Raw genomic sequence first — 18819 nt, 5'->3', positions numbered from 1 at the left:
TAAGTCCACTTGTCTTCAGCGCAGATTGCGGGGGACTACAAGGAAAGCCCACCAGAAAGTTTGTCGTGAAAGCAGTGTACAGCCAGGTGTAGCTGAAAAACTGGATACCCGTGTTGCAAGGGGAGAGACATCTGGAGAGTGTAATATCAGCAGGGGGGCATCCCCCTGCTGCAAGGGGAGAGACATCTGGTGAGTGTAATATCAGGAAGGGGGCATCCCCCTGCTGCAAGGGGAGAGACATCTGGTGAGTGTAATATCAGGAAGGGGGCATCCCCCTGCTGCAAGGGGACAGACATCTGGTGAGTGTAATATCAGGAGGGGGCATCCCCCTGCTGCAAAGGGACACATCTGGTGAGTGTAATATCAGGAAGGGGGCATCCCCCTGCTGCAAAGGGAGACACATCTGGTGAGTGTAATATCAGGAAGGGGGCATCCCCCTGCTGCAAGGGGAGAGACATCTGGTGAGTGTAATATCAGGAAGGGGGCATCCCCCTGCTGCAAGGGGAGAGACATCTGGTGAGTGTAATATCAGGAAGGGGGCATCCCCCTGCTGCAAGGGGAGACACATCTGGTGAGTGTAATATCAGGAGGGGGGCATCTCCCTGCTGCAAGGGGACAGACATCTGGGGAGTGTAATATCAGGAGGGGGGCATCCCCCTGCTGTAAGGGGAGAGACATCTGGTGAGTGTAATATAAGGAGGGGGGCAAGAGTGGAGACACCGGGCACATTGCATGCCGTGGTACAACCCCCCTGGTTGTAATACTTTTAACATCCCTTTATTGATGCTACCATAAGGATCAACAAGGCTAAAGAGAACGCCAAATTTATATGACACTGCGCTACCCATGAACTGTTTCTCAAGTACAGATCACTTTACGTTTTTTTTATGTGTGATTTCCTGGATTGTTCATGATTTGAGTGTTTACCAAGCACAGATCACTTTGTTTCATGTGCGATTTCATGGATCGTTTGATTCGAGTGTAATTGGAAGCTCACCCTACTTGGGAACATTGTAGCACTTTTAGCATTTTTGCACACATTTTTTCTAATGTTGCACAATAATTTATATTTTGCACTTTAGTAGTTTTTGCATATAATAATTTTGCATATGTTGCGCATAGCCGATCTATTTTGTGGGTTTCGGAATCATTGATACCCCTATGGATGCATTAATTTTTAATTGCACACAGAGCAGCGCCACAACCCAACCCCTATACATAGATTATTTTACCCAGGCTGGGTGCCAGGCAGTCCATCACAGGTTTGTTGATTCTAACAAACGTTCTCTTTGTCTTTATTTAAGATAACAAGGTAAAGTCTGCCATACATGGCTCCAATTTTGGTTCCTGTCTGCACCACCTGGTTCAACAATAGTCGCTTGTTCAGGTCATTTTTGCCAAAGGAACTGGGTGAAAAATTGTTGGTCAAGCAGAGCCTGCATCCCGTCAGATGCAGGCACTGTTCAGCTATTCTGATAGCCCCTGGAGGAATCTGTTAGGTTTCTTTCATTCTGTCTGCAGGCTGAACAAAAGAAATCTATAAATGTATAACGCCTTCATGCCAACCGTCTCTCGACCCTTTTAAGAGTTCTTAGAGCCAGTAGGTGGGTATTCGGGTTATGGGAGTTCATTTGTCAGGTTGCTTTAACTGACATCCTATTCCAAGTGAAGCTCATCCTTTTGATCTGCAGATGTTTGGAACAATGTTGCATTGTATCTCTCGATCTCCTGAACAATGTTTATAAATAGATAGAGAACATTTGTTCTCTATCTCCTGAACAATGTTTATAAACAGTGTTAGACAGTCCATTGTCTGACCGCAACACATTCTACAACAGTTGTATTCACACAGCAACTACCAGCTGTCATTTTGAAATTGCCCGCAAATGCACAGCCTTTGCTGAAGAAAACCCCTGAACATGTCCCATGTCTTGCTGTACCCAGCCTGTTTAAGCCTATGGTGGTTCTGCAGGTCCACAACCATTCAGAGGAGTACAGCCCCAGCCATAGGAATGAATAGCCTGAGTGTTGTTGGAGCATGCTAGTCTCGTATCGAAAATGAAGAGGTTACAAAAGTATGAAAATTCTCATACAACAGAATAAAAATTCAGAAGTGATGTATTTTTGGATGCAAACTGTACTGATTTAAATGAAAATGGTATGAACTGGCATTGTACAAGAAAAATGTTTGTGCCTTCTGAAAATTTTGGACAAAAGCTGTGTACTAACAATCAGATTATTGTCTGATCGCTTTGAAAGCTGTTTTTTTTTTTTTTTTGGTATGATTAAAAAAAAAAAATATATATATATATATATATATTAGATCTTTCTTGCAGTGTGTCTAGTATTACCATAAATGAATGGTACCCCATGTGAGGAGAGTAGCTGTGTTTATTTTTCCATCTTGATGCTGTACTGCATGTCCCAGTGTACCTAGACCCTCACTGTTCACTTTAACCCCTTATTTTCTGGTCCTTGGCAGTTATCAATAATCTGCGCTCCCATCATGTGATTGCTATACTGGATTTGTTCATCTTTATACTGTGAGACTCCTGAGGCTGAAATCAAGCCAGGATGAGTCAGCGGCTGCTGTGCACCATTAACCCTAACCTGCCTTTCTGCAGCTTTTATTTTATTTATCTTTCATCACTCTTTAGGCTTCTTGGACCAAAAATTTTGAATTATGAGTCCAGCAGGATGATTAACTGCCAAATCAAATTTTTCTTGTCTGCTTCTTTTGAACTTCCATGTTTGACAGACGACAGAACAAAGGCATTCCAATTGATGACTTTGTTTCCCAGATTTAATATGTGTATATGGGGGGTCTCTGGGTTTTGGGGCTCATTGAGAAGACATTGAAAGCTACATGCTGGTAGAAAGGATTTCTGCTTTACCTTTCCTTTCCAGGCCCACAGGGCTAGGGGTACTTTCATACATAGAATGGCTTTTGGAACTGTCCGCATGTATTTATTTTTTTTTTTTTCAGAAATATGGCATTAAAAACCTGTCCTTGTCTGACTTGAGAGGATGGTATGAGTTTATTTCAGGCAGGAGGAAGCATTTTTTTTTTTTTATTTGTTTCTCCCCCAGTGATCAAACTGCAACTTTGTAGCAAGGCAAGAGGCTGCAGCAGGGGCTGATCTGGGCCAGGCACCGGGTTTGACATAATTGTGTCCTCTCTAAAGCCCCGTACACACGAGAAGAAATTCGGCTGGGAAATTTCGTCCGACGACCGATCTGCCGATTTTTGGCTTGTTAGTATGGTGCTTTCCGACAACCGACTCCAGGATTTTTTCGGCCGAAAAGTCGGTGTGCAGGCTATATAATTTTTGTCGACCATCAAAACACGTCCGATTTTTGTCTCATTAGTTCAGATTTCGATGGGGAAAAAATCTTATGAGCAAGACTAGGCATGCTCAGAGATGAAAGAACACATAGAAAGCAATCCAATACATGACATCATTTCTGAAGTAGAATTCAGTCGTGCGGGAAAATTTGTGTGCAGTCTAGGCACATTCCTACCAACGGACACCACTCTGGACAAAAGACGGACAACCGGTCGGCAGAAATTCGTTGCGTGTGTACGGGGCTTAAGCCAGCATCTCAGTTGAGAAAATAGATGTGGATCCTAAATGATGCCTGAATAAGGATGGCTCCATACTTCTGGAGAGAAAAGCAGCTGAAGGCACTGCCAGGGAGAGTAGTGTGATCTCTGAGAGGTAATAAAAAGCTGGAAGGGTTACACTGACACAATACTAAAACCATAGACGTTGGGAAATTTTGCACTGTGGTCCCCTCCACCCTGACATTCAGGTAAAATATTGAGGGAGCCAGGTGGAAAATTGTCAGCAGAACAACCATGGCATCAGTCATATGCAGCTGCTGTTCAGGTATTTTGACAGCCGCCGCTGTCATTGTGGGCAATTGCTGTTTTAATTCACAGTTGTTTCCACCTGTCTAAAGTATTGTGTGAAAGGGTTAAACAATGTTTCAGCGGTGCCGTTACCAGTCAGGTCAGTTTACCTGCACCTCGTATGGACCCGGAACACTCCCATCTGATAGAACAGCGTCCACGCCCTATGAGCTCACCGCTCCCCTTATCTGACAATACTTTTTATTACAGGCCAGAAATCCCAATGACTTCACCTCCCGCAGCCTCCAATTACAGCTGGGAACGGCGGTCATTATCGCAATGCGCTCAGGTGGCAATTAACCAAACTTTATATAAGACGCCTCATGGGTTACTAGCGTTCAAGTTTACAGCAAACAGTAAAGTTCTCAAATGTACCCGGTGTAATGATTAATCTGAGATCAGTGACTTGTGCTACTTTATAGTTTTGTAGAACTGTATTCTGATTATTAATGTCCCTTTATGTCTAGAGAACCCCAATAATTGATGGGACAAATGTGACAAAACTGTGTCTGCTTTTTACATCTCTTTAAATAGTACTGGGCTCTGCTGAGCTGTGGCAACTGTGTAATAAAGTGCCCCTGTGCCCAGACTATGGATATTAAACTCTTTACGTATTCTTAACAAACGGTAGAAGAGCTTCAGGGCCTATTTACACCATATACAGTTAACCACTTAAGCCCTGGAAGATTTTACCCCCTTCCTGACCAGGGCCTATTTTGCGATTCGGCACTGCGTGACTTTAATGGACAATTGCGCTGACGTGCGATGCTGTACCTAAACGAATTTGGCGTTCTTTTTTTCCCACAAACAGAGCTTTCTTTTGGTGGTATTTGATCACCTGTGCTATTTTTTGATCATGCGCTATAAACAAAAAGAGCGACAATTTTGCAAAAATAACAATATTTTTCACATTTTTTTTTTTTTTTTATATGAAATTCCCCCCAAAAAATTGTAAAAATCAAAATTTAACATTTTAGGCCAATTTTTTTTTTTTTTTAACCATATGTTTGGAAAAAAAAATCGCAAAAAGCGTAATTTGATTGGTTTGCGCAAAAGTTATTGTGTTTACTAACAAAGGGAAAGTTTTTTTTTTTTTTTTTATTTAACGAGTAATGGCGGCGATCTGCGATTTATTTTTGCGGGACTGCGACATTGCGGCAGACAGATCGGACCCTTGACTGACATTTTTGACACTTTTGGGGTTACCAATGACATTACTACAGTAATCAGTGCTATACATATGCACTGTTACTGTAAAAATGACACTGGCAGTGAAGGGGTTAACTTTTTTGAGAGGGAGGGGTTAAATGTGTCCCTAGGGGCGTGTTTCTAACTGTGGTTGGCTATTGCTTGATGTGTAAGAACAGTGATCAACGGTCCTACATAGTAGAACCGTTTGATCACCATTCTTACACAGGGGAGACTGACAGGCGGCTTGTTTACATTAGCCTCCTGCCTTTCTCCCGCTATCACGGACGATCGCGAGTGCCCGGCGGACATCGGGTCTGCCGGGCACACGCGCGGGGGGGGCGGGTTTCCGTGACCGAGCGGGAGCGCGCATCCGGCGGCGTGCGCTTACTCACAAAACCCTTACAGGCTAGCGACGTAGATCTAGGTCGCTTTGCGTGTGAGGGGCTGACTGCCGACGTAAATAGTCGTGCGGCAGTCGGCAAGCAGTTTTAAATGCGTTTTTTTTTTTTTTTTTTTTAATGCAGGAGGAACATGCATGCAAGAAAAATTTATGCATTTCAGTGAACCTAGTTTTCACCATTGCTGTGCTTTTGCGTACATTTAGTAGAGCATGCTGCATTTTATTTATTTTTTGCCAGAATACCCATTGAATGCACTCCAAACACATGTAAGGGGCTGGCTAAGGTTCTTAGCAACTCACTGAGAGCATGAGCCGGGTGCTGCAGCCTGTCCATTCACTAGAGCTTGGTAACTTCATTGAGAATGCAGCCTATCCATTCACTAGAGATCGGTAACATCATTGAGAATACAGCCCATCCATTCACTAGAGACTGGTAACATCGAGAATACAGCCCATCCATTCACTAGATACTGGTAACATCATTGAGAATACAGCCCATCCATTCACTAGAGACTGGTAACATAGAGAATACAGCCCATCCATTCAGTAAGAGACTGGTAACATCATTGAGAATACAGCCCATCCATTCACTAGAGACTGGTAACATAGAGAATACAGCCCATCCATTCACTAGAGACTGGTAACATCATTGAGAATACAGCCTATCCATTCACTAGATACTGTAACATCATTGAGAATACAGCCCATCCATTCACTAAGAGACTGGTAACATCATTGAGAATACAGCCCATCCATTCACTAGAGACTGGTAACATAGAGAATACAGCCCATCCATTCAGTAAGAGACTGGTAACATCATTGAGAATACAGCCCATCCATTCACTAGAGACTGGTAACATAGAGAATACAGCCCATCCATTCAGTAAGAGACTGGTAACATCATTGAGAATACAGCCCATCCATTCACTAGAGACTGGTAACATAGAGAATACAGCCCATCCATTCAGTAAGAGACTGGTAACGTCATTGAGAATACAGCCCATCCATTCACTAGAGCAGTGGTTCTTAACCTGGGTTCGATCGAACCCCAGGGGTTCGGTGAGTCAGTCTCGTGGGTTCGGTGGAGGTCATTTCTGAACTGGTCTCTGAAAGACAACAGCAGAAGTCACACTGATTTGCAGTAAATATTCATTATTATGTTTTTGTGTGAAAATCATGTTTTAATGGCTTTGTTCTATGTTCTTAATGGTTTTGTTCTTTAATGGTTTTGTTCATTTTGTGCACCTATGTATAAATATATACCTAAATATATACCTATGTTTTGAATTTGAAAAAATCATATTTTATTTTTCCAATAAAGAAGGGTTCGGTGAATGCTCATATGAAACTGGTGGGGTTCAGTACCTCCATCAAGGTTAAGAACCATTGCACTAGAGACTGGTAACATAGAGAATACAGCCCATCCATTCAGTAAGAGACTGGTAACATCATTGAAAATACAGCCCATCCATTCACTAGAGACTGGTAACATAGAGAATACAGCCCATCCATTCACTAGAGACTGGTAACATAGAGAATACAGCCCATCCATTCACTAAGAGACTGGTAACATCATTGAGAATACAGCCCATCCATTCACTAGATACTGGTAACATCATTGAGAATACAGCCCATCCATTCACTAGAGACTGGTAACATCATTGAGAATACAGCCTATCCATTCACTAGGGACTGGTGAAATCGCTGGTATTACAGCTTATCCATGTACCCTTGTGTTGGCCCCTGGACTGCCTATTGGGTCAGTACGTGGTTGGTACAATAAGGAGAAGCATCAGTTGGTGTTCTGTGATTGAATTTTTCAAGCAATACGCAGAACAAAATCTGTGCGGTTGAGCTATAATCGCAGCTTAGACACATGATCTGCAGCCTGTATTCTCTGTATATCTTCAGATGGAAGGAGTCATATTGCAGAGAGCTTTGAGGACATCCACTAGGAAACGTGTGCGAATGTAAACAGGCCGTCATCTCTCACCTCCTTTCTAGGGCTTTATCGCTGATGTCACTCAGTTAATATTAAACTCTGGATTTCATGTTGTTGCTGCAGACTGATGCGACTGAGACAGAGAAAAAAAATCAGGAGATTTTTATGAACCAGGCCGCCTCACTAAATAAGTACTTTATTCAGCTAGAAAATAACTAATGAAAGGAGATCCTTAAGGAAAGATATTTTCCTGTGCACAATTGGCTTCCTGTCCTTTTTTTTAAAGTCTACTTGTAAAGATTGCTGAAAGCAACATTTTATTAACTTCTTGAAGACCAGTTATAATCAGGTTTTGTTGCTAGAAAATTACTTAGACCCCCCCCAAACATTAAATGTATATATATTTTTTTATGTATATATTTTTCTAATTTCACTTCACCAACTTAGACTATATTGTGTTCTGATCCATCACATAAGATTCAGATTAACAAAACATTGAACTTAAGGCTGTAATGTAACAAAATAGGTAAAAAGGCAAGGGGGTGCATACTTTTGCAAGGCACTGTAGATGCACACAGTGCAGCTTGGGATCGAGCCCACACCAGGGCCCCCATAGAATATGGAGGTACTTGGAAGGTAAGAGGAGTGCTGACAGGGAACCCCAGAAGGGGAGGATCTGGGGTTGCTCTGTGCAAAACAATTACACAAAGCAGGTTAGTATAACACATTTGTTAATTTAAAAAAAATAGAACCTTTTTTAGGGCCCTTTTACACAGGTCTGCCAGTCAGGCGGACCTGATCGCACTCTGTTCTCCGCTATGGAGTGGTGGATATCAGTGGTGACATGTCCGCTGCTATCCGATCAGATCCTGTCTGCATTTCCAGGCGCATGGTGGTCCTATTTTCCATCCATCTGGCGAGTCGATATAAATGGACAGGCGGTCTGTTTTCACCTGATTTCCCCATAGGGAGAGCGGGACCGTATCCGTGTCCGCTCTGCACAGTGAGCGGAGATGGACCTGTCATCTGCCTGCTCAGTAGGGATCAACGGAGCGTTTCCTTGTTGAGTAAGCAGGTTACGTTCCGTGAAATCGCTCGTGTGAAAGGGGCCTTACAATCTCTTCAAATGTCTACACTTAGATTGACCAAGTACACATGGTTGTGCCTTGCAGGGAAGTTGAGTGGAAAAATAACCAAGGAGCCCAGGTGTAATCATTGGCTAAAACTCAGCCTGGCCAATCGCTGCTCTCCAAGTGAAGTCAATGAATGGTCTCCTCTATTACCCATGGATGGGAGGATCATCCACTCAATCATCTCATACTGGAGATATATTTAAATGAGATTGGCAGATTTTCCCTTCTTCTAGTCTACCTATTTATTCCAAAAGCAAAAGATCAACATTGGTATGTTGTACAACTGCATGACCTTCACGTCATTCTCCCAGAGGACACCAGACAGCTGAAGCCAATTGCCTCGCAGGTCTGTTCCTCTGACATGTTTCAGCTGCTGGGAGCTGCAGAGTGATGCATTCAGGAAGCTTGGAGAAGATTTGGAGGTCTTCAGCACTGCAGTTGCACTCCTCTGTAGTCCATTAAGCAGGCAGGTCACACTGAAAGCTGAAATAGTGAATAATGGTGTCACCTGCTATATAGTGTGGTAAGGAGATTTGGATCACAAGACTTGCTGAGCAGGTTTACAAATATAATTGCCTATATTCACATGTATGTATTGGTCTGCAGTTCTGCTTCCATAATGGGAGAAACCCGGGGTGGCAGATCAGAATATGTCACTGTTGTGGTGAACTAATGCACTCACTTTGTAATGAATGGGCTGCCCAACGCACCAAATTACATCAAAATGTTGCATGTACTAATTTTGCAATGCATTGCACAATAGTAGTATTGAGCATTAAAGCTGTCCATATATTATACAATGTGATTGCACAATATCCTTTAGATCTACCATTGTTTGGTCCTATACATGGAATAAAATGTTAATATTTGTCTTCATGTTGCATCATTTTGGTAAGCTAAAAGATTTCACCATCAAATTGTAATGTGTATGGTCACCCTAAAAATGAATGGTATTGCAGCACAACAGTGAGAACCCAGCCTGAAGGGGTCAGCTGTCTCTGGTTGTCATCTTATATCGCTTTTCTTCCTCTATGTTATACATAACAATCTGACAGTTCTAAAAGCAGCGTGTAATCCGTCTCCTGGTAGTGTGCGCACGCGGTGTGTGTGTGTCCTGGTCCCCTGCAGGCAATGACCTCATCTGTTTGCAGAAGCCGTGTCTGCTCTCTGCGGTTTGTTCTTGGCTAATCCTGGAATTTTTATGTGTGAAGAGTCATTGATGAGCTCAGGGGCTGTATTGTTGTGTTATTGGACAGAAGAAAGTTTCTTTTTCTTTCCTCCTCCTTTGCCTTCTCAGATATGTTGAAATTTGGCGAAAAAATATTTTCTATGGTGTCCTCATATTCCTGCAGGGTACATATGTTTAATGTAACTTTGATTTAAACCCAATCAACCAAAAAATCTTGCTTAAAGTGTTATTCAAGCCAAAACCAAAAATATCATAAGCTTAACAATCATTAGATGTGGTGGCTGCATTCTTCTTCTTTCTTCTTTCCCTGTTTTTCACCTGGCCACTCCACACCACCTGTAATCTAGTGCCCCCACTCTGGAGGAATGAGAACAGGGGGCACAGCAGCACTGCTATTCTGGAGGGGAGTGTTAATGTATTAGCAGATTTGGATAAACTAATAAATTGAAACTGAACTCTAGCTCACACTCATATTCAGTTACAGCAAGCATTTTTTTTTTTTTTTGGGATAAAGGTTTTACATGATTAAATAAAAGCTGATCATTGTAGGCACCCCTGTCAGTGTTAATGGTTCATCTCATCCCTGTAAATGATACATCTGGCAGCGAACTTATTTTTTTCAAAAAACAAGACTACTTGCCAGATCACCAGATGAAAGTAAAAGCCTAAAAAAGAAAACAAATGCAGACATCACACTCTGAGAATTGGTAAGCTGCAATATAATAAATGTTTGCCTTTGGGTTTAATACCGCTTTGATATTTACCATATTTTTTTTTATCTATTTTTTTACAGATATTGTACAATTTATTGAAAAATTAGTTATAATAAAGTGTTTTTTTTTTCCACTTTAAATTTTTTTTTATTAAAGTATAACCAATTATTCATTGCATTCCCAATGGCTTCAAGAATGTTTAAACCTACAATGATTGGATATGGAAACATAGGCTTAATAAGTATTCCAACAAATACAGGTTGATTGTTGAATCGATTTAATATATTTTAAAAAGGTTTTAAAGGCATTGTATGCATGAAGGTAAAACCTGTGTGCAGTGCCAACAACCCCCCCCCCCCTATCCTCCCAATCTCCCACTCTGTACCTGAGCCCCCTCAAATCAAGCGATGTTCATGAGAGCCTTGGCTGGATGGGCACTCTGCCTCCTCATTGGCTGAGACAGCAGTGGGAGCCTATTGGCTCCCACTGCTGTCATTCGCAGCCAGTGTGCCAATGAGGAGACCTAAAGCAGCATTTTTGGAGCGAGCACACACAGCGTTTTGGGAGCGAGTGCCCCCAGGGCAAGCAACTTTCTCTGGGGACACTGCTTGAGGGGAAGGAGCGACAGCAAAGGACCTGAAAAGAAGTGGAGCTGCTGTCTGTAAAACCATTTGACATGTTTGTTATATTAGAAAACAAAATAAAGCTTTAGTATTCCTTTATTGTAAATTTCAGCATTATTTAAATCTACAGATTTCATTAAAATAACCCCTAGTGATCCTGCGACGAAGGTCCTTGATTAGGCCCCTTCCGTTATATGGGTAGCAATGTTCCATCTCTGTCCCTCAACTGTGCTTCTGCATTATCACACTGTCACACAGGATTCTAATTGCAACTACAAGTAGTCATTTAAACACATGTTATGCTGACCTGGTCCACTGTTGTCACCTTCACGAAACTTGCCCTAAAATGCCAAGCTGCTATCGCTGAAGTGGCTGCAAAGAGGCTGCAGGAGGTCCTCAGCACTCTGATTCAACAAGGACAACAAAAAGTAAAAAAAAAATTATGGTTTTAAAAAAAATAAAAAATAAAAATCACAAAAAAACTCCACAAATGTATATGATACGTCATGCACAGGGCCAACCAAATGTCATCTGGTTAGAGTTTCCATCAAGTGGTTCCTTTAGGCTGGGTTCACACTTATGCGATGCCAGACATTGCATGTGATTCGAACTGCATTGCTGTGCAGATCACATGCAATGTCTGCAATGCGAATTCAGCCATACAGTTTGTATGGCTGAAATCGTATTGCATTTGCACCAAAGTGGTTCGGACCTGTTTTGTTTTTTGTCCCCACTGGAATCAGATCACATGGGTGTGCAGACCCATACGATCCGATTTCACACTGCGTTCTGCGAACTGATTTTGGGGGTGTCATTAACTTTATATTGACACCTGCAGCGGTTGGCAGAGAGCAGTGTGAAGTGCCTGTGAGTCAGATGCAATGTGGGAACCCTCAGAGGAATGGCTGTGGTTCCCGCATTGCACCAGTGTGAACCCAGCCTAATAAGCAGTTTTAAAGCAGGAACTATAAATGTAACCCCCATGATGTCTTGCCAGTTTTCTGTCAGCATGATATTATAAGGAACACATAGTTTAGGTGGTTGTCAGGTTTTTACAGTGGTTTAGCAGTCCTCCCACTACAAGAAAACAAGATAAAAGTGATAACTGGGTGTATTTTTGCAGTTTGTTTTTAATGCATAATTCCAAGCAGTTTTTGTAAAAGTCCTTTATATGGTCTAAGGCCCCTTTCACACATACGGTCCATTCAGTTCAGTCACGTCAAAATGTATCAGTTTTTCGTCCGTTGTCATCCGATTTTCATCCGATCCGTTTTTTTGACGGATGAAAAATAGGGCATTCATCCGTTCAAAAAACCGGACATTGACGGAAGAGGATGAAAACGGATGTTAACTGATCACCGTTGTCATCCGTTTTTACATAGAGATACATTGATGTCCGTTTTTTCATCCGTCAACAGATGGATGAAAAACGGACAAACGGACAGCATGTGTGACCGTATGTGTCTAAGGTTTTTGGCAGGTTAAAGTGAATCTGTCCTCCATTTTAATCTTTCACAGGTGTACTGAGCAAATCTGAAACTACAAGTTCAGAAAAGCCTCTTGTGTGCTCCTCTCTGATTTAGTTTCACATTGTTACTGGAGCCTGATTTCATAGCTGTACCTGACAGCTGTCTATTCTCCTCCTTAGCCACTGAAGCAGTCTAATAGGAAGAAGGAAAGATAGCCATTAGTGGGGCTTAGTTAGGGGAGTTTAGGCCCAGATAACAAAGTGAAACCAAATCAGAGAGGAGCACACAAGAGGCTGTCGATCGTTCTCCTGCCTGTATGGAGCAAACAGGGTTAAACTGACAATCTGTGAGCTCAGCCCTCTGTTCCTGGTTTCCTCCTTGTGATTAAACATAATACTGATGACCTCATTGTGTGTTTTCATTCTCTGTCGCGGCTTTAATTGCATTAGTGTTCCTGTAACTTTTTTATTGACTGATCTCTTGTCTGTGTTTCTCTCCCAGAATTCATCCGACGTCCTGAGAAGTACCCCCTGAGCTCCAGGATCGACACTCTGATGATGTCATAGTCGCACACGGAGGAAAGTTTCTGCTCAGGGAGCCCTTTAAACCCTCCATCGGGTGGAAAAGCTTCCTGGCTCCTTGTTGTGGTGCCAGCAGCATCGCCCAACCTGCAGGATGCCCTGATGCCTGAGAACGCAGCATGTGCTGGACAGGGCCGTGAGACTCCCCTATTGCTTCACCCTCGCAACCTCTGAGGGAAGAGGTGCCGCCATGGCTTCTGAGGGCCTCCGGTGTCGGCAGGTGAGCGCCACCAAGCTGGTGTCGTGGATGGGAGGAGGGATGGAGAAGGTCCTCCTAATAGACAGTCGCCCCTTTGTGGAATATAACACTTCCCATATCCTGGACGCCATCAACATTAACTGCTCCAAGCTGATGAAGAGGCGGTTGCAGCAGGACAAGGTGCAGGTGGCTGAGCTGATCCATCACTCCGCCAAGCAGAAGGTAAGCGTTGCTGCGTGAGAGCATTGGTGGTTAAATGAGCCACCATGCTCTTAGGGGGGGTTTCAAGGAGAAGGTCAACAAACTGGAAAGTGATAACTTATCTGTTGCTTCTAGAAAACAGACCCTTACCTATGAAGTGTATCTAAATTGGCAGTGTAGCAGTATATGATGTGGTGGCTGCACTAGTTTTATTTTAATTACATTCTAATTTTCTCTTTCCTGTCCTAGGGTGACAACGCTTATTCCCTGTACTGTATCTGTGGTGAAGCATTGTCAACCTAGGGCAGGCCTGCAATACACCTCGCTCTGCCTTTATCTCTATAACATATATATAGGAGGTGTTCTGTAGTTCACAGAAGATAGCTGTGAAAAATGTTAACATTGTTTGAGATTGCAGTTCAGCTCAAAGGAAGAGACAAATGCATTGGATTTCTGGCAGAAATTGTCATAGCCTGAAGAAAAAAATAAATTCAGCTACTACATCTAAGCTGCAAATACTAAGCTTTTTTTCTCAAATTTAGATTCACTTTAACACAGGAGCTATGTTTGGTAAAGTTCTTGTGAGCATTAAAGATGAACTCGGGGATAAGCACATACTGTCACATATAAATATATATATTCTACAGTTGTGCTTATAAGTTTACATACCCTGGCAGAATTAGATTTTTTTCAGAGAATATGAATGAGAACACAAAAACTTTTCTTTCACTCATGGTTAGTGTTTGGCTGAATCCATTTATTATCAATCAACTGTGTTTACTCTTTTTAAATCCTAATGACAAGAGAAACTACCCAAATGACCCTGATCAAAAGTTTACATACCCCAGCTCTTAATCCCGTGAATTGCCCCCTTTAACATCAATGACAGCTTGAAGACTTTTGTGGTATTTGTGGATGAGGCTCTTTATCTTCTCAGATGGTAAAGCTGCTCATTCCTCCTGGCAAAAAGCCTCCAGTTCCTGTAAATTCTTGGGCTGTCATGCATGAACTGCACGTTTGAGATCTCCCCAGAGTGGCTCAATGATATTGAGGTCAGGAGACTGAGATGGCCACTCCAGAGCCTTCACTTTATTCTGCTGTAGCCAATGACAGGTGGACTTGGCCTTGTGTTTAGGATCATTGTCATGTTGGAATGTCCAAGTACGTCCCATGTGCAGCTTCTGGGCTGATGAATGCAAATTTTCCTCCAGTATTTTATAACATACTGCATTCATCTTGCCATCAATTCTGACCAAATTTCCTGTGCCTTTGTAGCTCACACATCCCCAAAACATCAGCAATCCACCTCCGTGTTTCACAGTAGGAATGATGTACCTTTCATCATAGGCCTTGTTAAATCCTCTCCAAATGTAGTGTTTATGGTTTTGGCCAATAAACTCAGTTTTGGTCTCATCACTCCAAATGACTTTGTGCCAGAAGGTTGAGGCTTGTCTCTGTGCTGTTTGGCATATTGTAAGCGGGATACTTTGTGGCATTTGCGTAGTAATGGCTTTCTTCTGGCGACTCGACCATGCAGCCCATCTTTCTTATTGTGCATCTTGAAACAGCCACACCACATGTTTTCAGGGAGTTCTGTATTTCTTCTGAAGTTTATATGTGGGTTTTTCTTTGCATCCCAAACAATTTTCCTGGCAGTTGTGCCTGAAGTTTTAGTTGGTCTACCTGACCTTTGTTTGGTTTCAACAGAACTCCTAATTTTCCACTTCTTGATTAGAGTTTGAACACTGCTGATTGGCATTGTCAATTCCTTTCTTTTTATATCCCTTTCCTGTTTTATACAGTTCAATTACCTTTTTCCCGCAGATCCATTGAAAATTCTTTTGCTTTCCCCATGATTCAGAATCCAGAAACGTCAGTGCAGCACTGGATGAAAGATGCAAGGGTCTGTCAGGAATCCAGAAACTCACTGACCTTTTATACACACATACTTATTACAAGCGAACAGATCACAGGTGAGAATGGTTACCTTTTAATAGCCATTCAAACCCCTTTGTGTCCAATTGTGTGCATGTTATCAGGACAAAATCACCAGGGTATGTAAACTTATGATCAGGGTCATTGGTAGTTTCTGTTCTCATTATGATTTAAAAAGAGTAAACACAGTTGATTGATAATAAATGGTTTCAGCCAAACACTAACCATGAGTGAAAAAAGTTTGTGTTATCATTCATATTCTTGGAAAAATGGCCAAGAAATAAATTCTGCCAGGGTATGTAAACTTATGAGCACATCGGTGTGTGTGTGTGTGTGTATGTATATGTGGCATGCATATTCTTCAGGTAAGTATTAGGGGGCTGATGCACACGGAAGGCTTTTGATCCTAATGCATTAAGATAAAAATAAATTCTGACTTTACAACCACTTTAAGGTTTCTCACCTTAATGAATTCTATGCATTAAGGTGACAAACCTTCTGTGCTGCAGCTCACCTCTTTTTCTTAGCCCGTTTCGATCCAGGGATGTGCACAAGTGCAGTGGCTCCAGCCGCTGTCTCTCTACTCTTTACACAGATTGATAGCAGCAGGAGCCATTGGCTCCTGCTGCTTTTAATCAAAATTTGTGACATGGGAGTGGGGGTGGAGCCGAGTCCCGCTGTCTGTCAATGGACTCTGGAACGAGCACACACGTGTGCCCCCAGGAAAAGCGGTTTTCCATGGGGGCACTTGATGAAGAGGAGGTCCAGCGATGTTGTCGGAGTTTCTTGGCTGCCGGAGACTCCCTTCCTCATTGGCTGGGATGGCGCCATTGGCTCCTGCTGCTGTCAATCAGCCAGAGAGAGAGAGGGGGTGGGGCCGGGCCACAGCTCCGTGTCTGAATGTACACAGGAAGCTGTGGCTCAGCTTGGGTGCCCCCATAGCAAGCTGCTTGCTGTGGGGGCACCCAACAGGAGGGAGGGGCCAGGAGAGCCGAACAGGGACCCGAGAAGAGGAGAATCCAGGCTGCTCTGTGCAAATTCACTTCACAGAGCAGGGAAGTATAACATGTTTGGTATTTTTAACTTAAAAAAATAAAAAATGACTTTTTGCAATCACTTTAAGGCTTTATAACCACTTTGAGGGCGAATCTCCCCAGCAGGGTAACAGGAAAGATCTATATTGTTCTGCTCCATGTTTCCGTGAGAGGTCCACTTGTTCTACAGTCAATGAATATGTGGACCAGTGTTGAAGATAAAGGTGTTACTCTTGTGTGTTTTTAGGTGGAGCTGGAGTGCCAGGCCCAGCAGGTGGTAGTGTATGATCAGAGCACATCTGATGTCTCCTCTCTGCCCTCCGACTGTTTCCTGACGGTGCTGCTCCGCAAGCTGGAAAAGCTGTTCAGCAATGTCCACCTACTTGCAGGTAAGCATGCAGGGCTCGACCATAGTACTGTAGAGGGAGCTCTACCTCTTTCACATCCTGCCATGGCTCTGAGAATAGCCAAACTTTCTATGTGGGCTGGTGGAGCCCTGATTGTGCAATTTAAAGCACACTTCACATGTGGCTAAAGAGAACCTGTGAAGACCGTTTTCACTCCTAGAAGCCGGTCCATTCTGAGAGGCAATGTATTGACTCCGCATCACTGAACTAGCCAGATCCAATGCTATGCCTGAGAACCAGGTGACACCAACTGATATCATAGGTCAGCAACTCCATCTGTGACCGATAATTGCTATTCTGACAGGTCCCTTTTTAAAGTAGAACTGGACTCTATCTAAACGCCACAAACTGAAAACTCTAATTTTTAATATTCGAAGCAAACTCTAACATCTATCCATGCTTTACTTTGTAGAGAAGCCACTGTTACAAATTCACCCCCCCCCCCCCAGCATGGTTTCTAGTTGTAGCCATTCTTGAGCAAGGACAGATTATTCATGTAGCGTTTACTTCTTGGAATCCATCTGCCCTTAGGCTAGGCATGCAGGTAGAAGTGTATGCTTAGCTGAAAAACCCCTCCTCCAGAGGAAGGAATAAAGCTCATGAAGACTCCTGGGATATATGATATCGTTTTAGCCTAGCCCATAAATCAGAAAGCAAATTAAGAAATGTAAAAAAAAAAAGTTTAAAACAAGTAAATATACATTTACTATGGCTTGCAGTATAAGGATTAAAAATGGTTAATGTTGATTGAGAGTGTTTTAGTTCCACTTTAGGTCTACAAAAGCATCCAACTTGTGAAATTTGGAAGCACCGATTATGCAAAAGTGGGTTTTCCCTTGAAGTCAGACCCTACATGCCAAAGAGTAGTGTGTGTGCCTAACAGGGCTGTAAGGGGTATCAGAGCTCCCTCCATGTGCCACTTCCATCTACACCCACAACACCGCTTATTCATAAGGTTAACGTTCAATAACTTTACAATTGTGCATTAATAAATTCCTGACTTGTCCCAATATACAGCAGCAGTATAATTTTCCAAAAAAAGCTCCACCTTTTATCAGTAAAAGAGAAGTATGGCCCCTGTTTGCTGACATCACAGAGCGGGTCCGGTCTGTAGAAGGGTCCAGACTTTTAGCTCGGGATCTATACAGAAGTTTGACTGGCAGCTGGCTATGCCTCTCTGCACAACCCTGAGAGCCTGAGCCAGCTATTCCTACCCCCTAGTCAGCCTGGCACTCCAGTAAGTGCCAGAGGGACAGCGCAGAGCGCTCTCTGTTCAGTAAAAACTGAGAACGGAGCGATCAGCAATCATGTGAACGCTCAGTTCTCAGTATTGGAGCCAGCGGGGGACAGTAGCAGCATTGGATCAATACTGCAGCCATAAAGGTTAGTATATATGTTTGTTATTTTAATTTCCCATGCTTCTTCTTTAAAGCAATCCTAGATTTCCTGTGACTTTGCCTAGGCTCAGATGATGTCATCAGTCTGCCGCAGGCAGGAGGAATTATACCTTAGGGCGCTTTCCGATCAGATCCGCCTGTCAGTTTTTCAGGCGGACCTGATCGGACCCTCCGTTCACTCCTATGGATGGTGACCCTGTTTTCCATCGGTCTGGAGAATCGGCTAAAAACGAACAGGCAGTCTGTTTCCATCAAATCTCCCCGGAAAGGAGAGCTGGACTCTTTGACAGGTCCATCTCTGCACAGTGAGTGGAGATGGACCTATCATCCACCTGCTCAGCGGGGATCAGTGGATCAATCTCTGCCGAGCAAGCGGATTATGTCAAACAGCTCCGCCCAGTGTGAAAGGGCCCCAAGTCTCACCTCCCCCAGTGATTAGACTGGAACATTGTAAACTTTGTAGCAAGTCCCAAGATGAGAGGCTGCAGCAGG

General features: G+C 43.0%; 1 protein-coding gene and 1 long non-coding RNA gene across 2 annotated transcripts in view; one reads left to right on the top strand and one right to left on the bottom strand.

The window, feature by feature from the left end:
- The window catches only part of LOC309554153, a 476173-nt gene that overhangs the window by 161667 nt on the left and 295687 nt on the right, over positions 1–18819 (bottom strand). The gene's annotated exons all lie outside the window — the stretch shown is intronic.
- The window catches only part of DUSP16 (dual specificity phosphatase 16), a 37689-nt gene that overhangs the window by 10646 nt on the left and 8224 nt on the right, over positions 1–18819 (top strand). The window contains exons 2-3 of the mRNA XM_082255731.1: positions 13075–13575; positions 16771–16912. Coding sequence (XP_082111857.1) covers positions 13345–13575; positions 16771–16912 — 373 coding nt within the window. The 5' untranslated portion in view covers positions 13075–13344. The remainder of the gene's footprint in view (positions 1–13074; positions 13576–16770; positions 16913–18819) is intronic.

The sequence above is a fragment of the Pelophylax lessonae genome (genome assembly GCF_965119305.1).
Source record: "Pelophylax lessonae genome assembly, chromosome: 4".
NCBI classification, from domain to species: Eukaryota; Metazoa; Chordata; class Amphibia; order Anura; family Ranidae; genus Pelophylax; species Pelophylax lessonae.
The sequence above is the reverse complement of the archived record's forward strand: the minus strand, read 5'-3'. Positions and strand labels throughout refer to the sequence as shown.